General features: G+C 40.2%; 1 protein-coding gene and 1 long non-coding RNA gene across 6 annotated transcripts; one reads left to right on the top strand and one right to left on the bottom strand.

The window, feature by feature from the left end:
• Positions 1–112: 112 nt before the first annotated feature.
• On the top strand, positions 113–3,583 carry LOC147144188 (uncharacterized). Its single transcript, XR_015087868.1, has 2 exons — positions 113–225; positions 1,967–3,583. It is a non-coding gene; the product is annotated as an uncharacterized LOC147144188 (long non-coding RNA).
• Positions 3,584–11,025: 7,442 nt separating this feature from the next.
• Positions 11,026–18,690, bottom strand: LOC147144187 (uncharacterized). Of its 5 annotated transcripts, none has more exons than XM_086038360.1 (3): positions 14,139–16,612; positions 12,960–13,023; positions 11,026–12,507 (listed from the first exon to the last, which is right to left on the bottom strand). In XM_086038360.1, the coding sequence occupies exons 1-2, from the start codon at positions 14,656–14,658 to the stop codon at positions 13,007–13,009; spliced, it is 537 nt and encodes a 178-aa protein (XP_085894486.1). In that variant the 5' UTR covers positions 14,659–16,612; the 3' UTR covers positions 11,026–12,507; positions 12,960–13,006. The 5 variants fall into 5 exon arrangements, 2 of the variants coding, with proteins under 2 accessions (XP_085894486.1, XP_085894487.1); XR_015087860.1 differs by lacking the exon at positions 11,026–12,507 and adding an exon at positions 12,530–12,614 and having other exon boundaries at positions 12,688–13,023; XR_015087863.1 differs by lacking the exons at positions 12,960–13,023; positions 14,139–16,612 and adding an exon at positions 18,165–18,690.
• Positions 18,691–19,118: the final 428 nt, after the last annotated feature.

Genomic DNA, 19,118 nt, shown 5'->3' with positions numbered 1-19,118 from the left:
ACACATTTTGAATGGGGATGGACTTCCGCCACCGAAGAATGACGTTCCGCACGAAGGAGACGTCACAGCAAGTAAAGGAATTAGATTGGACATCCTCTTGGAAAGCCGTGGTGGTGGGCGGGCTTACCATACCAGCCCCCTGGCGCAGGAGCGAGGCGAAATGAGTTGAATTGTACGGGAGAACGAAGAAAGACTTCGAAGAAGCAAAATAACTTTAGAAGTGATGTAAGTATGACTTTTTTGTATTGTCATTGTTGTTGAGTATTGAGTTAAAGTAATGGTAGTGTGAACTGTTGACAATGCATAGGTCACCGTCGGGCGTACGTCGATCAAATGTGTCTGTAGGGTCCGTGTCTCTTTTGATCATTAGATATTATGTTTGGAAGCAGATATGAAAAATGGAAACACAACACGTTATTTGATTTTCATTTTAGAATACAAACACCAGGATTGAAATACAGCTTAATATTCAATTTTGTTGTCTGGAACGAGAAAGGAAAAGTCTAAAAACGGTTTGGTTTTCAATTTTTAATTCTAAAACGAAAACACTGGCAGCATTTCTCATACTGGTCCGTGTACTTACGTTCATTCTATTTCCGATTTAGGCACGCAAATCTGAAAACATAAAACGGGGTGTTTTTAGTTTTTCAACAAGAGCTGGTTTAAAAAATAAAATACGATCCATTTTGCATAAAAATATAGCTATTAAATTGGTTTATGTATCGTTTTCTTGTTTTTATTTTTTTGTATTCCCAGATAAACGCGAAGAATCCAAAATATGTTAATCCAAAATGCGAAATTGCAGGGATATTTTAAAATTTCGATTACAAAGTGACCAAAGGTCCTTTATCCGGAAGCAGTACTTTTGCCTGTCTTCAACGGCAGCGCTAACAGAAGTAGATTCGGTTTGGCACGAATTTGAAGTCTGGGCAACATAGTTGTTATGGTAGAACAGGTAGGGACTAAATATGCGCTAACCCTGAGCGCCCTCTTGTGGCCCAGAGGAGTTACTGTTTTGACTTTGTAAAATAAACGATTGCAAGCCCTTCAATTCGGAGCCGTCTCGGTCTCGTCTATTTAGTGGAGCCCGCACTTAGAGCTACCAATACAATGGTGTCCCTCGGACCCTAAGCATACTTAATAATTGAAATGGTCGCGCTAAGTAGATGAGCATAGAAAAGCATTTAACTACTACACCTCAAATGTTCCTTATATAGATCATTTGAGAGAAGTTGGAGCCAATTCAAGGATGAATATAGTGCTAAACTGACACAAATATAGACTATAGATGTATGTATAGTTTACTTACAAAATGTATCTGGATTCAGATCATTCTATTTCGTGCAACCACTTGAAGAATTAAAATTGAGTAACTGATGCACAGCATTTTTTTCAGTGTACTTTGGAGTGGGGAGTGAGGTTTACATTGGTGTTTTTGTGGTACAAACTTGTAGGCGCGGGTATATATTGGGTTGTATATGAACAAGAACAGCAAATGATATATCAGAACACATTACTCAAGTATTTAATGGATTTTGAGTTACACTCCCTCAAAAATTCCATTTTGCAATGCTGTACTACTGTTAAGAGCTCATTTACTGTCAGTATATCTATTTTGAAGGTTTCATGAACAGGCCAGTTGTGCACATTTAATTGAAAATTTTAGTTTCAATGTCATTTATTATTTTTCTTTAATAGTAGTAGCCACAAGATGGCTCATGTCATGCCTCAAAAACAGTAGTTGTATTAATTCGATCAAAAAGACAAGGGTAACTAATTCATTTTCTTTCCAACATACAGTATATGCAGCTAACAATATACTGTATGTATATTTTAATTCAGAGCCACATTTATTGACGTTATTATTTAGTTGAATAATTTATTTTGATTACATATTGTCTAAATTACCATCATCTCAAACAGTATACTTTGCATGATAAATATTTTTTTGTAATTATATTTTCAGAAATGTACACAGTCATGTCCAGGGTGATCTCTTCGGTGACGGTCGCAACTCTGACCCTGCACGCTGAGTCGTAGTGTAACTGTAAGTCACTGTTGACGGCTGAGATACAGACGGAGTGGGCTGAAAAAACAGCAGAGTTGGAGATGGAGACAAACGCTGATAAGCCAGATAGACGATGAACACATGCCCTCACATGGACCGCCTGACTTGGGGGACTGTCAATGAGGATCTGGAGATCGAAACAGAACCACGAGAAAATGACAACATAGAAATTAAAACACTTGACAAAATCATGAGTACTATAAATTGCATAAATACACAACACATCATAGTATAATAGACATCATAGTATTAATTCACCAGGTACTGTATATTATTTGTAGGCATAACATTTATTATTCAGTATCAGTGGATGCTATGAACAGGCAATACATTTTGTGTGTGAAATTGTATTTATGCACATCAGTTGAAATCTTATTCCTGACACCACTCATGAAGAATTTACACATTGTTTGATAAATTTTCTAAGGATGTAACGATTCATCTAAAATCAATTTAAACTGCTTAAAATATGCATCGATGTAAAAAGTAAAAGAATCAGTTCGCAACACCATGTTAACTATAGTCGCTCTTAGGTTTCTGCTCTAAACAAACTGCATACGCACATTGTGTAAATTACTTGACTCTAGAGCTGCCAAGATTAGTTGACTAACACGACGACAGAAATCAAAAGTGTCGACACATCGTTTATATGATTATTGGCGCTAATCTTTTTCTCGAAAATGCCTCATCTCCCGCTGGAGAAAAAAGGATTGGTGCCCAAGAAGAGTGAAATATGTTTACAGGTACGGTATTTCTTTTAGTATATATGGGTAGTTTCATAGTATTAGTGCAACTCAGCATAGTGTTTAGTTTTTGGTTCCATTTTAAAACGCACTAAACATTCAGCAAAAAACATAAGGCCACAATATCACCTTCAATTTCAATTACTGGTACTCCACTAAAAACAAGTCAGAAATGCTAGGTCAAGATGCACAGTTTATTACAAGTTGAATGTGCTATAATCTTGTCTTTATTCTTTTGTACGTACCATAAATAATTCTAGCTGTAAGCTACCGATAGTCATATAAGAGCAGATGCTTGCTGGTGCGATTATGCCGCAATTTACATATGATCTGATTAGTTGACTAATCTCAGCTACTGTTGGTGAAGAGTTGACTAGCAAAAGAATTGTTTGTGACAGCCCTACTTGACACGCTAGCACCAAACATCCTAGCATATTGTGCTTGTGGATGGCTGCAGCACCACATTAGCGCACACAGACCTGCATGTTAGCAATTTTTAAAAAAATGAATCTGGGCTGGTGTAAATCGTTACATTCCTAACATTTACAGTAGATCTATTAAAATAATTTCAGGAGAAAACGTATTAGGGTATGCTGAACAGATATGCTGATGATGATATTGGAGTGGACTTTGGGGGCGGTTTACAAATTGCTGCAGCTGGGCTGATTTGCTCAGAATGAAGAAACTACAAAAGAAAAAGAGAATCGTTAACAGGATTCAGATGGCTTTATTTCATGCAACCACTTGTCAAAATAAAATTTTGTGAATTCAATGTTTGTTTGTTTTTTTCAGTGTATTGACAAACTATAATATGATGCCTATCATCGCTGTCCTGTGAAAAACACTTATGTCAATTAAAAAAAAAAATCTTATTTCTATGTGAATGGTGTTTCCGCCTTACGGACATCACATAAATGTGAAAATATGTATTTTTTTCCCCAAAATTGGACAAGTGTTTTTCACAGGACAGCGACAACATTACACACACAGTGACATTTCATATGTTTTCTAGGAATACACTATAATCAAATTTTGCTCCATGGGGCTGATTCATAATTTGCTCTTTTTATGCATACATGCATACATGTTATATAGTGACTCAACTGTCATACAGCTAGGTGCCAATAGGTGCTAGTGGTTTGGATATGCAAGAGTTACCGAGGAGACGAAGGGTGAACTGCCAGTCAGTCCTGTTGTAATGTTAAGTCACCTGCATTAAAGCCAACTCCGATGAAGCTGACGTGCGTGCATGTATTTATTAATATCTCAAGATATTACTCTACCAACTCGTAAAAATTTACACAACACACACTATCTCATAAGTGTCTACAAGCATAGTATACTGTACTTATGAATATGTAATATTTGTACCAAAAAAAAAACATGTAAGGACAACAAGACTTTTTGAGTCCGGTAAAGTTAGCACTAGATTGGCACATTCGGAGTTGTCGGTCCAATAACGTAATAACGCAACATTATTAAAACACAAACAATGCTTCTCTCTAACCACAGTGATGTAACGCAGCATTATTAAAATACAAACAATGCTTCTCTCCAACCACAGTGATGTAGCCAACGAGCTACAAGCTGATATGAGTTGATTTTGAGCACAACTGATTGTCATCGAAGCGAGGAATATGCTGTTGTTTCCTATGAAGGGCTAACGCGGAGGCAGTGCCCAGGGACCGTCAACAAATAGCAATCGCCGACAAGAAAACGAACTATTTCAAATATAAAACGTCATTATTCATTGTCGTGTTTCTTCTTTAATTACACACATAAAAGATCATCAGCTGATTACAGTACAACCCTCATTTTGTGTAACCCTCACCCCACCCCAAAGAACAGATTTTAAAGGAAGAGTTTGTATCAATACTCAATAACTTCATGAGTGTTAATCATTTGGTCTCAAAAGTCACGTCACACATCGATGGGGACTTCCTGCTTATACTACAACTCATATTATGAAAATAAAAATTTCTGCATTTTTTAGAAAAATGGATTGTTAAATACTATTTAATAACTTCATGATAGTATGGAATTAGACCTCCAAAATTAAATCACATATTGATGGGGACTACCTGCTTATCCTAAAACTTTTCTTTTGTGAAAATAGTATTTCATGTAATTTTCAGAATTTTTTTAAATTTTTGGGTGTTATTACTGCTCAATAACTTCATGGGTGTACATAATTAGACCCCCCCAAATCACATCACACATTGATGGAAACTACCTGCTTCTATTACAACTCTCATATTATGAAATTACAATTTCATGTAATTGAATTGAAAAGTAAGTTAATTTGGACTCTCTAAATTGCCCATAGGTGTGATTGTGATTGTGAAGATTTCAACTGATGTGAATAAATACAATTTCACACACAAAAAGTACTGCCTCTTCATAGTGTCCAATGATATTGAATAAATCTTATGCCTACAAATAATAGACCTGGTGAATTAATACTATGATGTCTGTTATAGGCGGTCGACTGGTTAGCACGTCCACCTCACAGTTCAGAGGTTGTGGGGTCGATCCCGGCTCCGGCCTCCCTGTGTGGAGTTTGCATGTTCTCCCTGTGGCTGCGTGGGTTTTCTCCAGGTTCTCCAGGATGTTTGGTGCTAGCGTGTCAAGTAGGGCTGTCACAAACGATTATTTTGCTAGTCAACTATTCACCAACAGTAGCTGAGATTAGTCGACGAATCGGATCATATGTAAATTGTGGCATAATCGAACCAGCAAGCATCTGCTCTTATATGACTATCGGTAGCTTACAGCTAGAATTATTTATGGTATGTACAAAAGAATAAAGACAAGATTATAGCGCATTCAACTTGTAATAAACTGTGCATCTTGTACTAGCATTTCTGACTTGTTTTTAGTGGAGTACCAGTAATTGAAATTGAAGGTGATATTGTGGCCTTATGTTTTTTATTGAATGTTGGGTACGTTTTAAAATGGAACCAAAAACTATACACTATGCTGAGTTGCACTAATACTATGAAACTACCTATAAATACTAAAAGAAATACCGTACCTGTAAACATATTTCACTCTTCTTGGGCACCAATCCTTTTTTCTCCACCGGGAGATGAGGCATTTTCGAGAAAAAAATTAGCGCCAATAATCATATAAACGATGTGTCGACACTTTTGATCTCTGACGTTTTCGTGTTAGTCAACTAATGTTGGCAGCTCTAGAGTCAAGTAATTTACACAATGCGCGTATGCAGTTTGTTTAGAGCAGAAACATGAGAGCGACTATAGTTAACATGGCGTTGCCAACGGATTCTTTTACTTTTTACATCGATGCATATTTTAAGCAGTTTAAATTGATTTTAGATTAATCGTTACATCCTTAGAAAATGTATCAAACAATGTGTAAATTCTTCATGAGTGGTGTCAGAAATAAGATTTCAACTGATGTGCATAAATACAATTTCACACTTAAAAAGTATTGCCTTTTCATAGCATCCACTGATATTGAATAATAAATGTTATGCCTACAAATAATATACAGTACCTGGTGAATTAATACTATGATGTCTATTATACTATGATGTGTTGTGTATTTATGCAATTTATAGTACTCATGATTTTGTCAAGTGTTTTAATTTCTATGTTGTCATTTTCTCGTGGTTCTGTTTCGATCTCCAGATCTTCATTGACAGTCCCTCAAGTCAGGCGGTCCATGTGAGGGCATGTGTTCATCGTCTATCTGGCTTATCAGCGTTTGTCTCCATCTCCAACTCTGCTGTTTTTTCAGCCCACTCCGTCTGTATCCCAGCCGTCAACAGTGACTTACAGTTACACTACGACTCAGCATGCAGGGTCAGAGTTGCGACCGTCCCCGAAGAGATCACCCTGGACATGACTGTGTACATTTCTGAAAATATAATTACAAAAAAATATTTATCATGCAAAGTATACTGTTTGAAATGATGGTAATTTAGACAATATGTAATCAAAATAAATTATTAAACTAAATGATAACATCAATAAATGTGGCTCTGAATTAAAATATACATACAGTATATTGTTAGCTGCATATACTGTATGTTGGAAAGAAAATGAATTAGTTACCCTTGTCTTTTTGATCGAATTAATACAACTACTGTTCTCGAGGCATGACATGAGCCATCTTGTGGCTACTACTATTAAAGGAAACTAATAAATGACATTGAAACTAAAATTTTCAATTAAAATGTGCACAACTGGCTTGTCTATGAAACCTTCAAAATAGATATACTGACAGTAAATGAGCTCTTAACAGTAGTACCTCACTCCCCACTCCAAAGCACACTGAATCCAGATACATTTTGTAAGTAAACCATACATCTACTTAAAAATGTATCTGGCTCCAGATTATTCTATTTTGTGCAACCACCTGACGAAATATAATTGAGTAAATTCAACCATAATGTTTTCGGTGTATAACAATCGGACTCAGTGACATGTCTACAAACTACACTGGAAAAAATTATACCGTTTTGACAGCTATCTTACTTCACAGTCTTCAGGCACTACGCTGTCGCCATCTCCTGATCACTAGGAGAAATGCTTTCGGCGACAACTTCCGGTAATCTTAAACCAATATATGAGCCGTATTTCGATTTGTGTCTCATGATATATTCTATTTGCGTTTTAGAATTAAAAATTGAACATCAAACTGTTTTTAGATATTTTATTACTCGTTCCAGACAACAAACTAGAAAATCAAGCTGTATTTCAATTTTGATATTAAAACTAAAATCAAATAACGAGTCGTTTTCCAATTTTTAATATCTTGTTTCAAACCTAACATCCAATGACCTAAAGAGACACGGACCCTGTGGGCAGGTTCGTGTACCTTACGTTCATTCTATTTCTGATTTAGGCACGCAAATCTGAAAACAAAAAACGGGGTGTTTTTCAAAAATTGGAGATGGTTTAAAAAATGAAATACGAGCCATTTTGCATAAAAATGTAGCTATTAAATTGAAATTATGTATGGTTTTTCTGTTGTTATTTTTTGTATTCACAGATAAACGCGAAGAATCCAAAATATGTTCATCCAAAATGCGAAATTGCAGGGATATTTTAAAATCTCGATTACAAAGTGACCAAAGGTCCTTTATCCGGAAGCAGTACTTTAGCCTGTCTTCAACGGCAGCGCTAACAGAAGTAGATTCGGTTTGGCACGAATTTGAAGTCTGGGCGACATAGTTGTTATGGTAGAACAGGTAGGGACTAAATATGCGCTAACCCTGAGCGCCCTCTTGTGGCCCAGGGGAGTTACTGTTTTGACTTTGCAAAATAAACGATTGCAAGCCCTTCAATTCGGAGCCGTCTCGGTCTCGTCTATTTAGTGGAGCCCGCACTTAGAGCTACCAACACAATGGTGTCCCTCGGACCCTAAGGATACTTAATAAGAGAAATGGTCGCGCTAAATTCTCGCATGCGAACATTTCTACCATTTTATGACAATTGGGGTGCAGCTCAGCGAGAAAAAGTTGGCTTGACGTTCGATATTCACGAGTTAGGGACAGTCTACAAATGTTATTGTTGTGTCATAAATGGACAAAAATATTCACCAAAGATCAGTTAATTAACATTTTGTAGTTCTGATTTCTGTAGTAGACTAGCATAGGGAGGCATTTAACTATTACACCTCAAATGTTCCTTATATAGATCATTTGGGAGAAGTTGGAGCCAATTCAAGGATGAATATAGTGCTAAACTGTCACAAATATTCACCCAAAATCAAGTGAAACACTTTTTCTCATTCTGATTGCTGTATTAGGTGGCAAAGCAAAGCTTCTAACTACTACACCTCGAATTGTATTTTATATAGGTCATTTTGGAGTTTTGTCAATTTTTGATACCATCGCGCATAAAATTTGTGGTCGGTCTCTAACTCTAACTGAATACTGTATCGAACGTCAGAATGTCAAGGCAACTTTTTCTCGCTCTGAAAGCGAAGTTAGTGGCTACTATACTACTTCCTGTGCTTCCTGCAGCGCGAATAAACTCCTGAAAAGCGTAAAAATTGAAAATTTAATATTGAAACTGGAAATACGGAAATTCGAGCCCTTTCCAGAAAACTCCACATATTTTGTAGTTTGTTTTTAAAAGGGGCGTTAAAACGACTATCCTATTTTTGTTTCAAAAATGAAAATTGAAAATACAACCCTAAATTTGTTTTTTTATTTGCGTTACACAATTAAAAATAGAATGAACGTAAGGTACACGGACCCATACTGGTCTGTGTACCTTACGTTCATTCTATTTATCCATCCATCCATTATCTGTACCGCTTATCCTCACAAGGGTCGCGGGGCGTGCTGGAGCCTATCCCAGCTGTCTTTGGGCAGTAGGCAGGGGACACCCTGAATTGGTTGCCAGCCAATCGCAGGGCACACAGAGACAAACATCCGCACTCACAATCACACCTAGGGGCAATTTAGAGTATCCAATCAACTTACCATGCATGTTGTTGGAATGTGGGAGGAAACCGGAGTACCCGGAGAAAACCCACGCAGGCACGGGGAGAACATGCAAACTCCACACAGGGAGGCTGGAGCCGGGATCGAACCCACGACCTCTTAACTGTGAGGCGGACGTGCTAACCAGTTGTCCACCGTGCCGCCCATTCTATTTATATAAAGTTAATATTGAGTCTATAATAAATTTGATAACATTATTTTTCATGTACAATTAACACCTTTAAAAGTGCATCTTGCCACTTGTTGTCGACTGTAAATGACATCACATGTACTAAGGGCTCAGGTAATGACCAATCACTGCTCAACTTTTGAACGTTTCATGAGCCGTGATTCATTTTCAGTCAGGGCAGTCCAGCTCTAGAAGTGAGCTCCGTTCACTTGATTATACTTTATTTTCAGGAATACATTTTTTTCATTTCTTTGTTTCTTTGGGTTTGCAGCTGCTTTCAAAAAGTGGGATGACAAGGCCACAGAACACAAAATTTCTCATACCATGGCTGACCAACTCAAAGGTTGAGTTTGGTTTTGCTGGGTGGGACATGTTGTGTTAAATTATAGCAAATAATGTGCTGAAAACCAGGTAAAGTCAACAATGTGTATGTCCAATCATGGGCAGAGCCATGGGTGGGCCTGGATGTGCACAGGCCCACTCAGATTGACAGACTGCCCACCCAGTGGGATTCATGTTATTGAATGATTTTTGAAGTGGAGTTACGTTGTGTTTTTTATTCTATTGAATATTAAAAATGGCATAATTGTGGTTGTCTACAGAATATCCGAACTTCATATTATTCAGTTTGTCATTTTATTTGAATATACGATGTGTCAGGACAGGAGGATTGTGCTCAGTGAGAGAAATATTCAGGCCTACCCTGATTTTTCCAGGCCCACCCATTAGCCACGTTCTGGCTCCGCCCCTGTGTCCAATGTATTATTTATTCCATAAAATTGCTCTTCTCGAATAATAGCTTTGGGCTCACAGGCTAACGGCTATGGCTTGCAATCTAATGGCACGTTTCACTGTTAGCTAATTAGCTAAGTATGTGGCTAATGTAGCTCTGTTTTCACAGTTTAGTAATGTGTAACTATAGTTTCGTCATCTGTACCCACAATTTAGCACGTCAATAAAAATGTATGTATTGTATGGATACTGTTAATAGCTTTAGGTAAATTGGTTGCTCTGTTTTTATTGATTAATTAAAGTAGTCTCACAGAACACATAAAAACTAGGACATTGTAGTGTTTAATGCAAATAAAAAAAATATGTCTTGTACAATGTAGGCATATTACAGAGGGCTATTTTGTTATACTGCGAGTTAGTTTAAACTGAAATGTAGTGACACAAGTGAGGTCTATCATCTTTTAATTTTATTGAGTGTCGTTGTCCTTATGTGGCAATGTGGGTTTAAGAAAAAAAGGGGGACAACTCCACCTGGGGACTTGCTCATCTTCATCACATCACGATGGGCTTGTGTTGCAGCTAAATACTATCTTGGATAAACAATTCTAAATAATTCAATCCACTCACAATACTCCCAGTTGGTAAGTGGATGTGCACAGGAAATTAGCCAGCTAATGATCTTTACATAATGGACGGAAGTGCTTTAAAATTACGAAGACGGATGGGATCGGGGGGCGATAATTTTCATGAATAAGGACGGAGGGATGAGGCCAGAAGGGTACCCAGGTCCCGGACGGAGGACGGACCGGCAAAAAAGGGTCAAGTGCCCAGCTCTGGAAAATACTGTTTCTTTATTACAAATTTAATAAAATGGAAAAAAACTAAATTAGAAGAGTGGTATGAGACCTGCCACAAAAGAACACAGCCAGGACTCTGGGCCCTATTGTGGCAACGGTAACAAAAAAAAAAAAGGGAGGATCCAAAACTACACAGCACCAGTGGAATACACACCAAAATAAGTGAACAAAAGGACCACACCAGGGAACCGCTGCCACACCCAGGCCCTCAGAACCTGTCAATCAACCAAAAAAAAAACATAATGAAAGCAATTGAGACACACAACAATAAAACAAACTCGTTGCCGAGTGTCACCAGGTGACTCGGCCGTAGCCTGACCCATAATTGACGCATTGATTGGCAACAATTAATCCCAACCAGATGCAGGTGCGCAGCCTGGGCCAAAGGGACTGTGATTGGAGGACAGGGTACACGAGTTGTCCTCTTAAACCCCTCTCTGTCAGACAGTGCAGAGAGACACAGGTGCAACACGTCGTGTGAGAGGGCTGAAGTGACGGCTGGGCTGGGCTGGGCTGGGCTGGACTGGACTGGACTGGACTGGACTGGACTGGACTGGACTGGACTGGACTGGACTGCACTGCACTGCACTGTCCATGGGGCAGGGTGATTTTTGGACTGAGAACCAAACACTCAACGAGTGACGGAGTTCTTGCCGACCTGCTGGTTCGAGCCCCCCACTCCCGAGCTGCTGCCCATCCGCCATTCCCTGATGTGCTTGCCTGCCTTGTCTGGACGTGGACTGCGGGTTGTCCCTCACTGAACTCTTTTTTTTATTCTCTTGCTTTTAAATGCATGTTGTGGTGTGATGAGTTTTAATGCGACGTTACTGTGAGGTCATAACCGCAGGCTCTGGACCGAGGTGGCACTGGACAGGGATGGCAGCTGGATTGATCGGGAACCTAAAGTAACGCGATATCCATTGAGTGAGGGGGGGGAAAGTGGCCTTCAAGAGCCCGGCAAGAGACTCCCACGGCGCCCAACAGTGCCTGCTATTCAAGAGACTGGTGTTACTAGACGCTTTCAGGTTGGGCTAGAATAAATAAAATAAGCAGATTGCTGATCCTCTGTACTCCATTGACGTGCGTCATTCGTTGGGGCAAATGGGTACACGGCGGTTGGCCTGGCACCCGCAACCGGTCACAAGAGTGCCCGGTGGCCGGGCCTGCACCCTTCGGGGCCAGCCGGGCTCAGCCCGAAAAGGAAACGTGGGTCCCCCTTCCCATGAGCTCACCACCTGTGGGAGGGGCCAAAGGGGTCAGTGCTGGACATCTCGGGATGGAGACAAAAAAGAAATAAAGCTAACAAAATAATGATGCATATAAAGCAATTCAAAGGAGCTGGTACAGCTGTCAGAAAGGTGCGGGGGCACGCTGCACGGGCCAGCTTGGGCAATGCTTTGCCTGATTGCAGCGTATAGGGCCCAGCTGTCGCAAGTCAGATTGCCGTCAGGTACAACCTGAAATAAAAAACAGATAACTGTCACCGGTCTCCACAAGTTAAAAAATGTCTTATAAGAGCCAAGACGGCAGGGTGGCCCAGAACCAGTGGAGAGTGACACCAACACTGAAAAGTAAACAAATTTAATTAATCAAAATGTTGAAAACAAAATGAACAATACAACATTAAAAAGTCCTACCGGAGGGAATGGTAACGAGCTCAGTGAGCGACTTGAAAAAACATGCAACCCGGCTCCACAATTGATGGCTGGGGGAAAACTATTATTTCCCTCCCCAACCAATTACCTAAGGTAGGCAGCCAGTGCCTTACCCGCTGGAAGCGCCCCGCGCCCACACAGTCACCACGAAGCAGTCCCGCTCCAAGTCACACCACACTGCACTAACGGAGCGGAACTGGATTAAATGCAGCGCACATGTGTAAAACTAGGCTGAGTTGACCAAACATGCATACCTTAAATGACGACGCTGCACTCTCACACAGACCCCAATCCGCGCACTTCACCTGTGTGCCGGCTCTGTGAAGGAGAAAGGGGTCAAAGACACCCTCTGCTTATAAATGAGTGGGAGGGCGGAGGGCGCACACGACGTACGGTTGAGGTTAGTATTTGGGTTTCAGTCAGTTGGTAGTTTGTCATTTTCAATGTGAAATTAGGGAAGAGGAACTTCCCTTGTAGCCCTGTCTATCCATCCATCCATCCATCCATCCATCCATCCATCCAACCATCCATCCATCCATCCAACCATCTATCCATCGAAAAGCATTCAAAAGGTTGGGATCGCTCACAGAAAATAGCTTTTCTATAAAAAGAAAAGGATACATTTTTAATTTTGATAATTGGCGTCTGTGCTCCTGTTTTATTAGTCTCTGTCGCACTCTAGTGTTCGATTCGTATAATCACAGCTATCGCACGCAAGTCACTGCTGTTCCCTTTATGCGGATGATGGCGCAATATGGAATAAGGGAAAGAATGTGAATTTTTACTGTTAAGACAATCAAATGGTAAAGGGATCTATTAAGAACATTCAAAAGTGGTATTTCATGTTTTATGTGGTTTTCATAAATGACAGCCGTTGGTTTCACACAACGTCTTTATTAACACTTCCAAACCGGATAGCGATCCAACAACTTAGACCGAGACCTTCAATTCCACGCATGCGCACATACCACCCTTGAACTCGTATGGTATTTTGTAAGTGACATAATGCGTATGAACAATACGCCTAGTTCTACATTCTCTCTCTCTTAATTTTCTACATGCATAACACAACTAAAACACCAAATTTTAAACAAAACTGGTGTAACTACATATTGCCAAGGCACCTTGGTGAGGGCACAAATTCCTGCCTGTACTAATGACATCGTACTGTATACACATAAAGTAAAAAAAAAAATATTTGAGGTTTAATAATTTCAAATGAACAAACATACCTTTACAGAAATAATGTAACAAATGTGATTCAGCCTTTTTTCTTTTTTTTTTTCAACGAGACAACAGAACAGAACAGCCCGACGTACACCTTATAACAGTCAAACAGAATGTCTGTGAGGCAGTCTTATGACTACGCAGCAACTACTGCTGGTACTTATGGTTGGGCCTGCAGATGCGTCCAGCCCATGTGACATACATACCCCCAGAGTGCTGCAGGGAGGGTGTCGGAATCCCGGGTGTCGCCTCACCATCGTCAGCGTCCGCCCGGCCCTCGGTTGGAGACGCAGGACCCTCACCTTGTGGCAAGTCACTCGCTGGTGGGATGACAGCTGCCTGGTCACCGTCACACGTCTCAGGTGTCGACTGTGGAGGTACTTCCTGGACAGGTAACAGATGCCTCCGATTTCTCCTGTAGTCGCGCCCATCCGATTCGACGACATAGGATCTCGGCTCCTTGCAGATCCGCCACACCGTCGCCAGGCGATCATGACCACGCTGCGTCTGCATCCGCACCACTTCACCCTCAGTGAGCGTGCGAAGGGCTTTGCTTGTTTTGTCGTAGCACGACTTCTGATACTGCCGCTTCCTGAGGAGTTGAGCCTTAACAGTGTCATTATCTTTGACAGAGGGAGTCAGCAGTACCTTGCTGCTCGGGAGAGTCGTGCGTGTCTGTCTGGACATCAGCCTCTCAGATGGCGAGCGTTGCATCTCATGCGACATTCCGTATGTTGAGAATGTTCAAGATCGAACATCTGTTCGATCACGCCTGGACCTCTCTAACAACCTCTTTGCCCTGCTGACAGCCTTTTCAGCAAGTCAATTAGACTGTGGAAATTCCTATTGTCCGAAAGCAGAAGGTGTGGGCTGCCGTGGACAGAGAAATGTCGTCTCGGAAGCCCTACACTAAACTGAAGAGGAAGTCAGCCATTTTGAATTTTCTTCCACATTTTGCCTCATTTTCGGCCATTTATAGAGGTCATATTTGATCTTAATTGCTTTTAATCTGATGTACACCATTTTAAAAAAATTACAATTCCAATGTGCGAGCATCACAACGTGCCAGTATCCCAACGTTGCCAGGGCTGCGAGGGCCCTTTATTGCTGCTGGCAGCGTTGTTTTTGGCAGGCATTTTAGATTTAGTCTTAGAATGCTTATTATATAAATGCTTATTACTCACATTTTAGTCATTCCTATTTGTGATAATTTTAGTCTAGTTATAGTCGGTGAAAACTCAAAAAAGTTTTAGTCTTATTTTTTGTCAGTTTTAGTTCAAAATCATCCTCAGTATGACAGTGTGGATGATTTGACACTCCAATTCCATCACTGCAGCTCAGAATAACATGAGACACCCGTTGTAACAGTCAGTTATTGTGGTACAGTGGCGCCTCTTTGTTTTATTATGTCAGATAGTCACTTCTTTTCCCCTGAACTTCAGTGCACCTTTTGTCATGGACTCGGTCGGGTAGCTCTTAAGTAACGCGCGTTATGCTGGGGAAGTATTGTTTTGTTACAAATTAAACAAGAGCTTGTGGAACATCAAGAAGTCTTTGCTCCTTCGGCAATCCAACGACAATCGTCCATGACTAAGTATTCCCTCAGCTCACCACCACTCGTTACACCGTGTGATGAGAAATATTACACACATTTCATCTCATCATCCAACTAAATAGCAGAAAATGCTCCATAGCCTACTTATGTCATAATACTTACATGTGCCTTAATCTACTAAATTTAAGACTTAATTTAACCATTTGCGCCATGTGTTCTGTGGAAAACTTTAAGCTTACAATGAAATGTATCACCAGCCGATTGAGTAACAGAATGCAAGCACTATGTATACAGGACTAGTTGCGGCTTACCTGCGAAAAAATATCAGCGTGTTGCACCTTCAGATGCTGCTTGAGATTTGTAGTATTCTTTCCACCTAGTTTGTGGCCATATTTACGAACTGTCTACAATGCATTGTGTTGTTCTTTCTGCTGTGTTGTACAGAAAGTATGTCCATATCTTTTCTTCATTTCCAACCGCCAAGCCCCTTTGGTGTCACTGCCACCATGGTCCATCAATGGAAAGCGTGTCAGTGTGTGTGACTAATGACTGTAGACGTGTTTTGTTGTGCCGGTGTGTGCATGCTCCCTGCGTGCCGGCCAGGTGGCAGGTGTGACCAAACAAGGATAGGTTGCAGCAGCATTGCTGGTATTTTCTGACAGAATACATGAACAATAGGAAGGGATGTCATGCAGGGATGTCTCGTCTCATCAATGAAAACTCATATACATCACATTATATTTTGCTCATCAAAGAGCCACGTTTAGCTCATCATCATCCCATTATCGTCATGAAAAGAGGCGTTAACGAAATAATTTCATCATCGACGTTGACAAAAACAACACTGGCTGCTTGCAGCTCTAGTTGTATATAAAGCCGTCTTATCACAGTAAAACACCTAAATTAATACAGTATGTGTGCCTAAGGCTATGAGTGAGGTCATGTTACATATAAAAATCACCAGGTGTTGAAAACCAAACTACACTGACAAATAGGTTTATTTCAGTAGTTGTATTAAGTTCATTTTGTCTTCCTTGTTATCTATATTTTGGTTGGTTCATATATAACAGACAATCGAGATTTTAGGTCGTTTAATTACCTGGACATGTTTCGGCGTGGACTTCCGCCTTCATCAGAGTCACACATCAGAGTGGCTCTGATGAAGGCACATCACACATCAGAGTGACTCTGATGAAGGCGGAAGTACACACCGAAACATGTCCAGGTAATTAAACGACCTAAAATCTTGATTGTCTGTTATATATGAACCAATGATTGTCTGTTATATATGAACCAAACAAAATATAGGTTTATTTCAGGTCCTTAATTCACAAAGTCTGGCTCTGCAGCAGTGGTTAAGTAAACAACATTATAATCAAAGCCTGAAGACATTGGCTCTCAAACACCCAAAAAGTGTCTCTACATCAGTACATCACAACCTATTTTTAGATGAGCACAAACATAGATGATAGAGTTGTATTAACAATCTCTTGATTAAATGAATGTGACAATGAGCTTTGATGGTTAAATATAAAAGAAGTAAATTAGTTCCCGCAGTTACTGTGATACAGATAATCTAAGTGTTAATTACCATGCCATAAATTTAATGTTATTGAACTGCTGACTTCAGTGATTCATTGTTACCAAAAAATGTTGGTTTGAAGGCATATAACTGCCTTACACACATACATATTACTTTTGAAGATGCATTTTTTTTAATTTAGTGCAAGAGCAATGTAGTTTTCCTTAGAATAAGAGAAATAATGATTTTTCATGTTCTGTTTAAAAGAATTGCCACTATTAGTAATCTTTCTATGTTGCAATTTTTTTTCAAGGTATGCAGATTTCCAGTACAGACAGAGACATAGACAGCGGAGGCGAGGTGACATGGTCAGTCACCGTAGCAACACAACTGACCCTGATGATCCAAGTGAGAGCATTTTAGGTAATGAATGATTGGGCTTTAAATTAGGTGTATTTTTTTTCTTTATGTCAGGGATTCTGTTTTATTAAGACCCAAGCCACAACCACTGCAATGTCCCTATTGTTTTTGCATATTTTTAGGGCCCAAGCAGCGAATGCTCTGAGGTCCCTATAGTTTTTGTAGAAATTTGTCCCAATTGTTTTGTTGTAGGAATTATTTATTATTGTTATTATTATTATTTCTCAAAAAAATAATATGCAACAGAAAGAGGTGGGGTGGTCCTGGCACAGTCAAGCTGGTTAGGCACATCATCAACTCAGGTACCCTTGGCCCTTCTACATGCAGCCCGGACAGCGAATGGGGTCTCCCAGGAAACACTGTCAAAATCAAAACTCGAAAAAAGAAGAAAAAAAAATCCAGGGCGGGGAGGTGGGTTATGGTGGTGGATTAGGCAGGGGGATTGACGTGTGGATCGTGCAGGGGAAATCAATGCAGAGTGGTGAATTTGGCAACAATATTTCCCAGTTACAGGGTTACACCTCCGTCAGCCAAAGGCTTAACTCTGGTCAAGAAATCTTGCAAAACAAGTTCCTGAGGGTGGCTCAGAATGTCAGTGATTGCCTCATTTACATGCCTTTTCACATGTTCCACATGGGGATGATAGCTTTAACCGTTAAAGCTAGCTTTAAAGGCATGCAAATGAGGAACAGAAACGAAGGAACAGTTCAACAGGAATCAGCCACAAGCTCCTACCTCTCCAGAATAATGTTCAGGTGATGGAATGTTGGGTTCTTTGGGAAAAGATACTGCAGTAGTCGGTGAGTGGATCCCTCCTTGATTAGAGGTGTGGGACTGGGCTGGAGTAGGTGACGAAGCCCGTGGAGTAGGTGATGAAACCTGTGGAGCACTCCGTGTCAACTGGACGGCCATTGAGTTGATAGTGGTGGAAAGGTTCTGAATAGAGTCCATAATCTTTCTCAGGAGGTGATCCTGCTGAGCAGTACTCCCTGTACCCACACGGCTTGGTGGCTTGTGTCATCTAAGTCTGCTGGGTGTTTGACAGGTCAGAACCTACTGTCATGTGTCGAGCAGGAATTGGACCCAAAAGCAAACAGAAGACAAAAGTGGCGAAATAAATGCCTTTATATGCAAACATTTTAAATAAAAAAGAGCAGCACATGGAAGGCTAAACGTTCTGACAACGTGTAAGTGAGTCACTCAAGCTTGCATACAGAAAAAACAGGCCCAACCCTTTGTGACCAAATATAGGACAAAGCAACTAGCAACATCAAGGAGCCAAAGACCCAAACCCAGTCACAGCCATAACAAAATAGTTGCAGTCGATGCAAGCTTATGAGCTGGGAAATGTGTTGACTCAAGGTCATGATAAATTTTATTATCCCCAAGGGGCAATTCCTTCTACAGCCATCAGTCAACATTAAAAAACATCAATGATCCATTCACACACAAACCAAATGCAAAGTATATAGTGTTATGTCATACTATTATTGCAATGGAATAATATGAGAGGGCAATGGAAACTGGTATGAATGAGTTCTTAATCTGTTTGTCCTGCACCTGGGCATTCAGTATGTGCTCTGATGGCAACAGTTTATATTCAGCAGACAAAGGATGACGGCAGTCTGTTATGATGGAATGGGCCTTTGCTGCTACTCTTGCTGGATAAAGAGTAAAGTCCCTGGAAAC

The sequence above is a fragment of the Filicampus tigris genome, chromosome 8 (assembly GCF_054856515.1).
Source record: "Filicampus tigris isolate MCC_2025a chromosome 8, RoL_Ftig_1.0, whole genome shotgun sequence".
In the NCBI taxonomy this organism is placed as follows: domain Eukaryota; kingdom Metazoa; phylum Chordata; class Actinopteri; order Syngnathiformes; family Syngnathidae; genus Filicampus; species Filicampus tigris.
The sequence above is the reverse complement of the archived record's forward strand: the minus strand, read 5'-3'. Positions and strand labels throughout refer to the sequence as shown.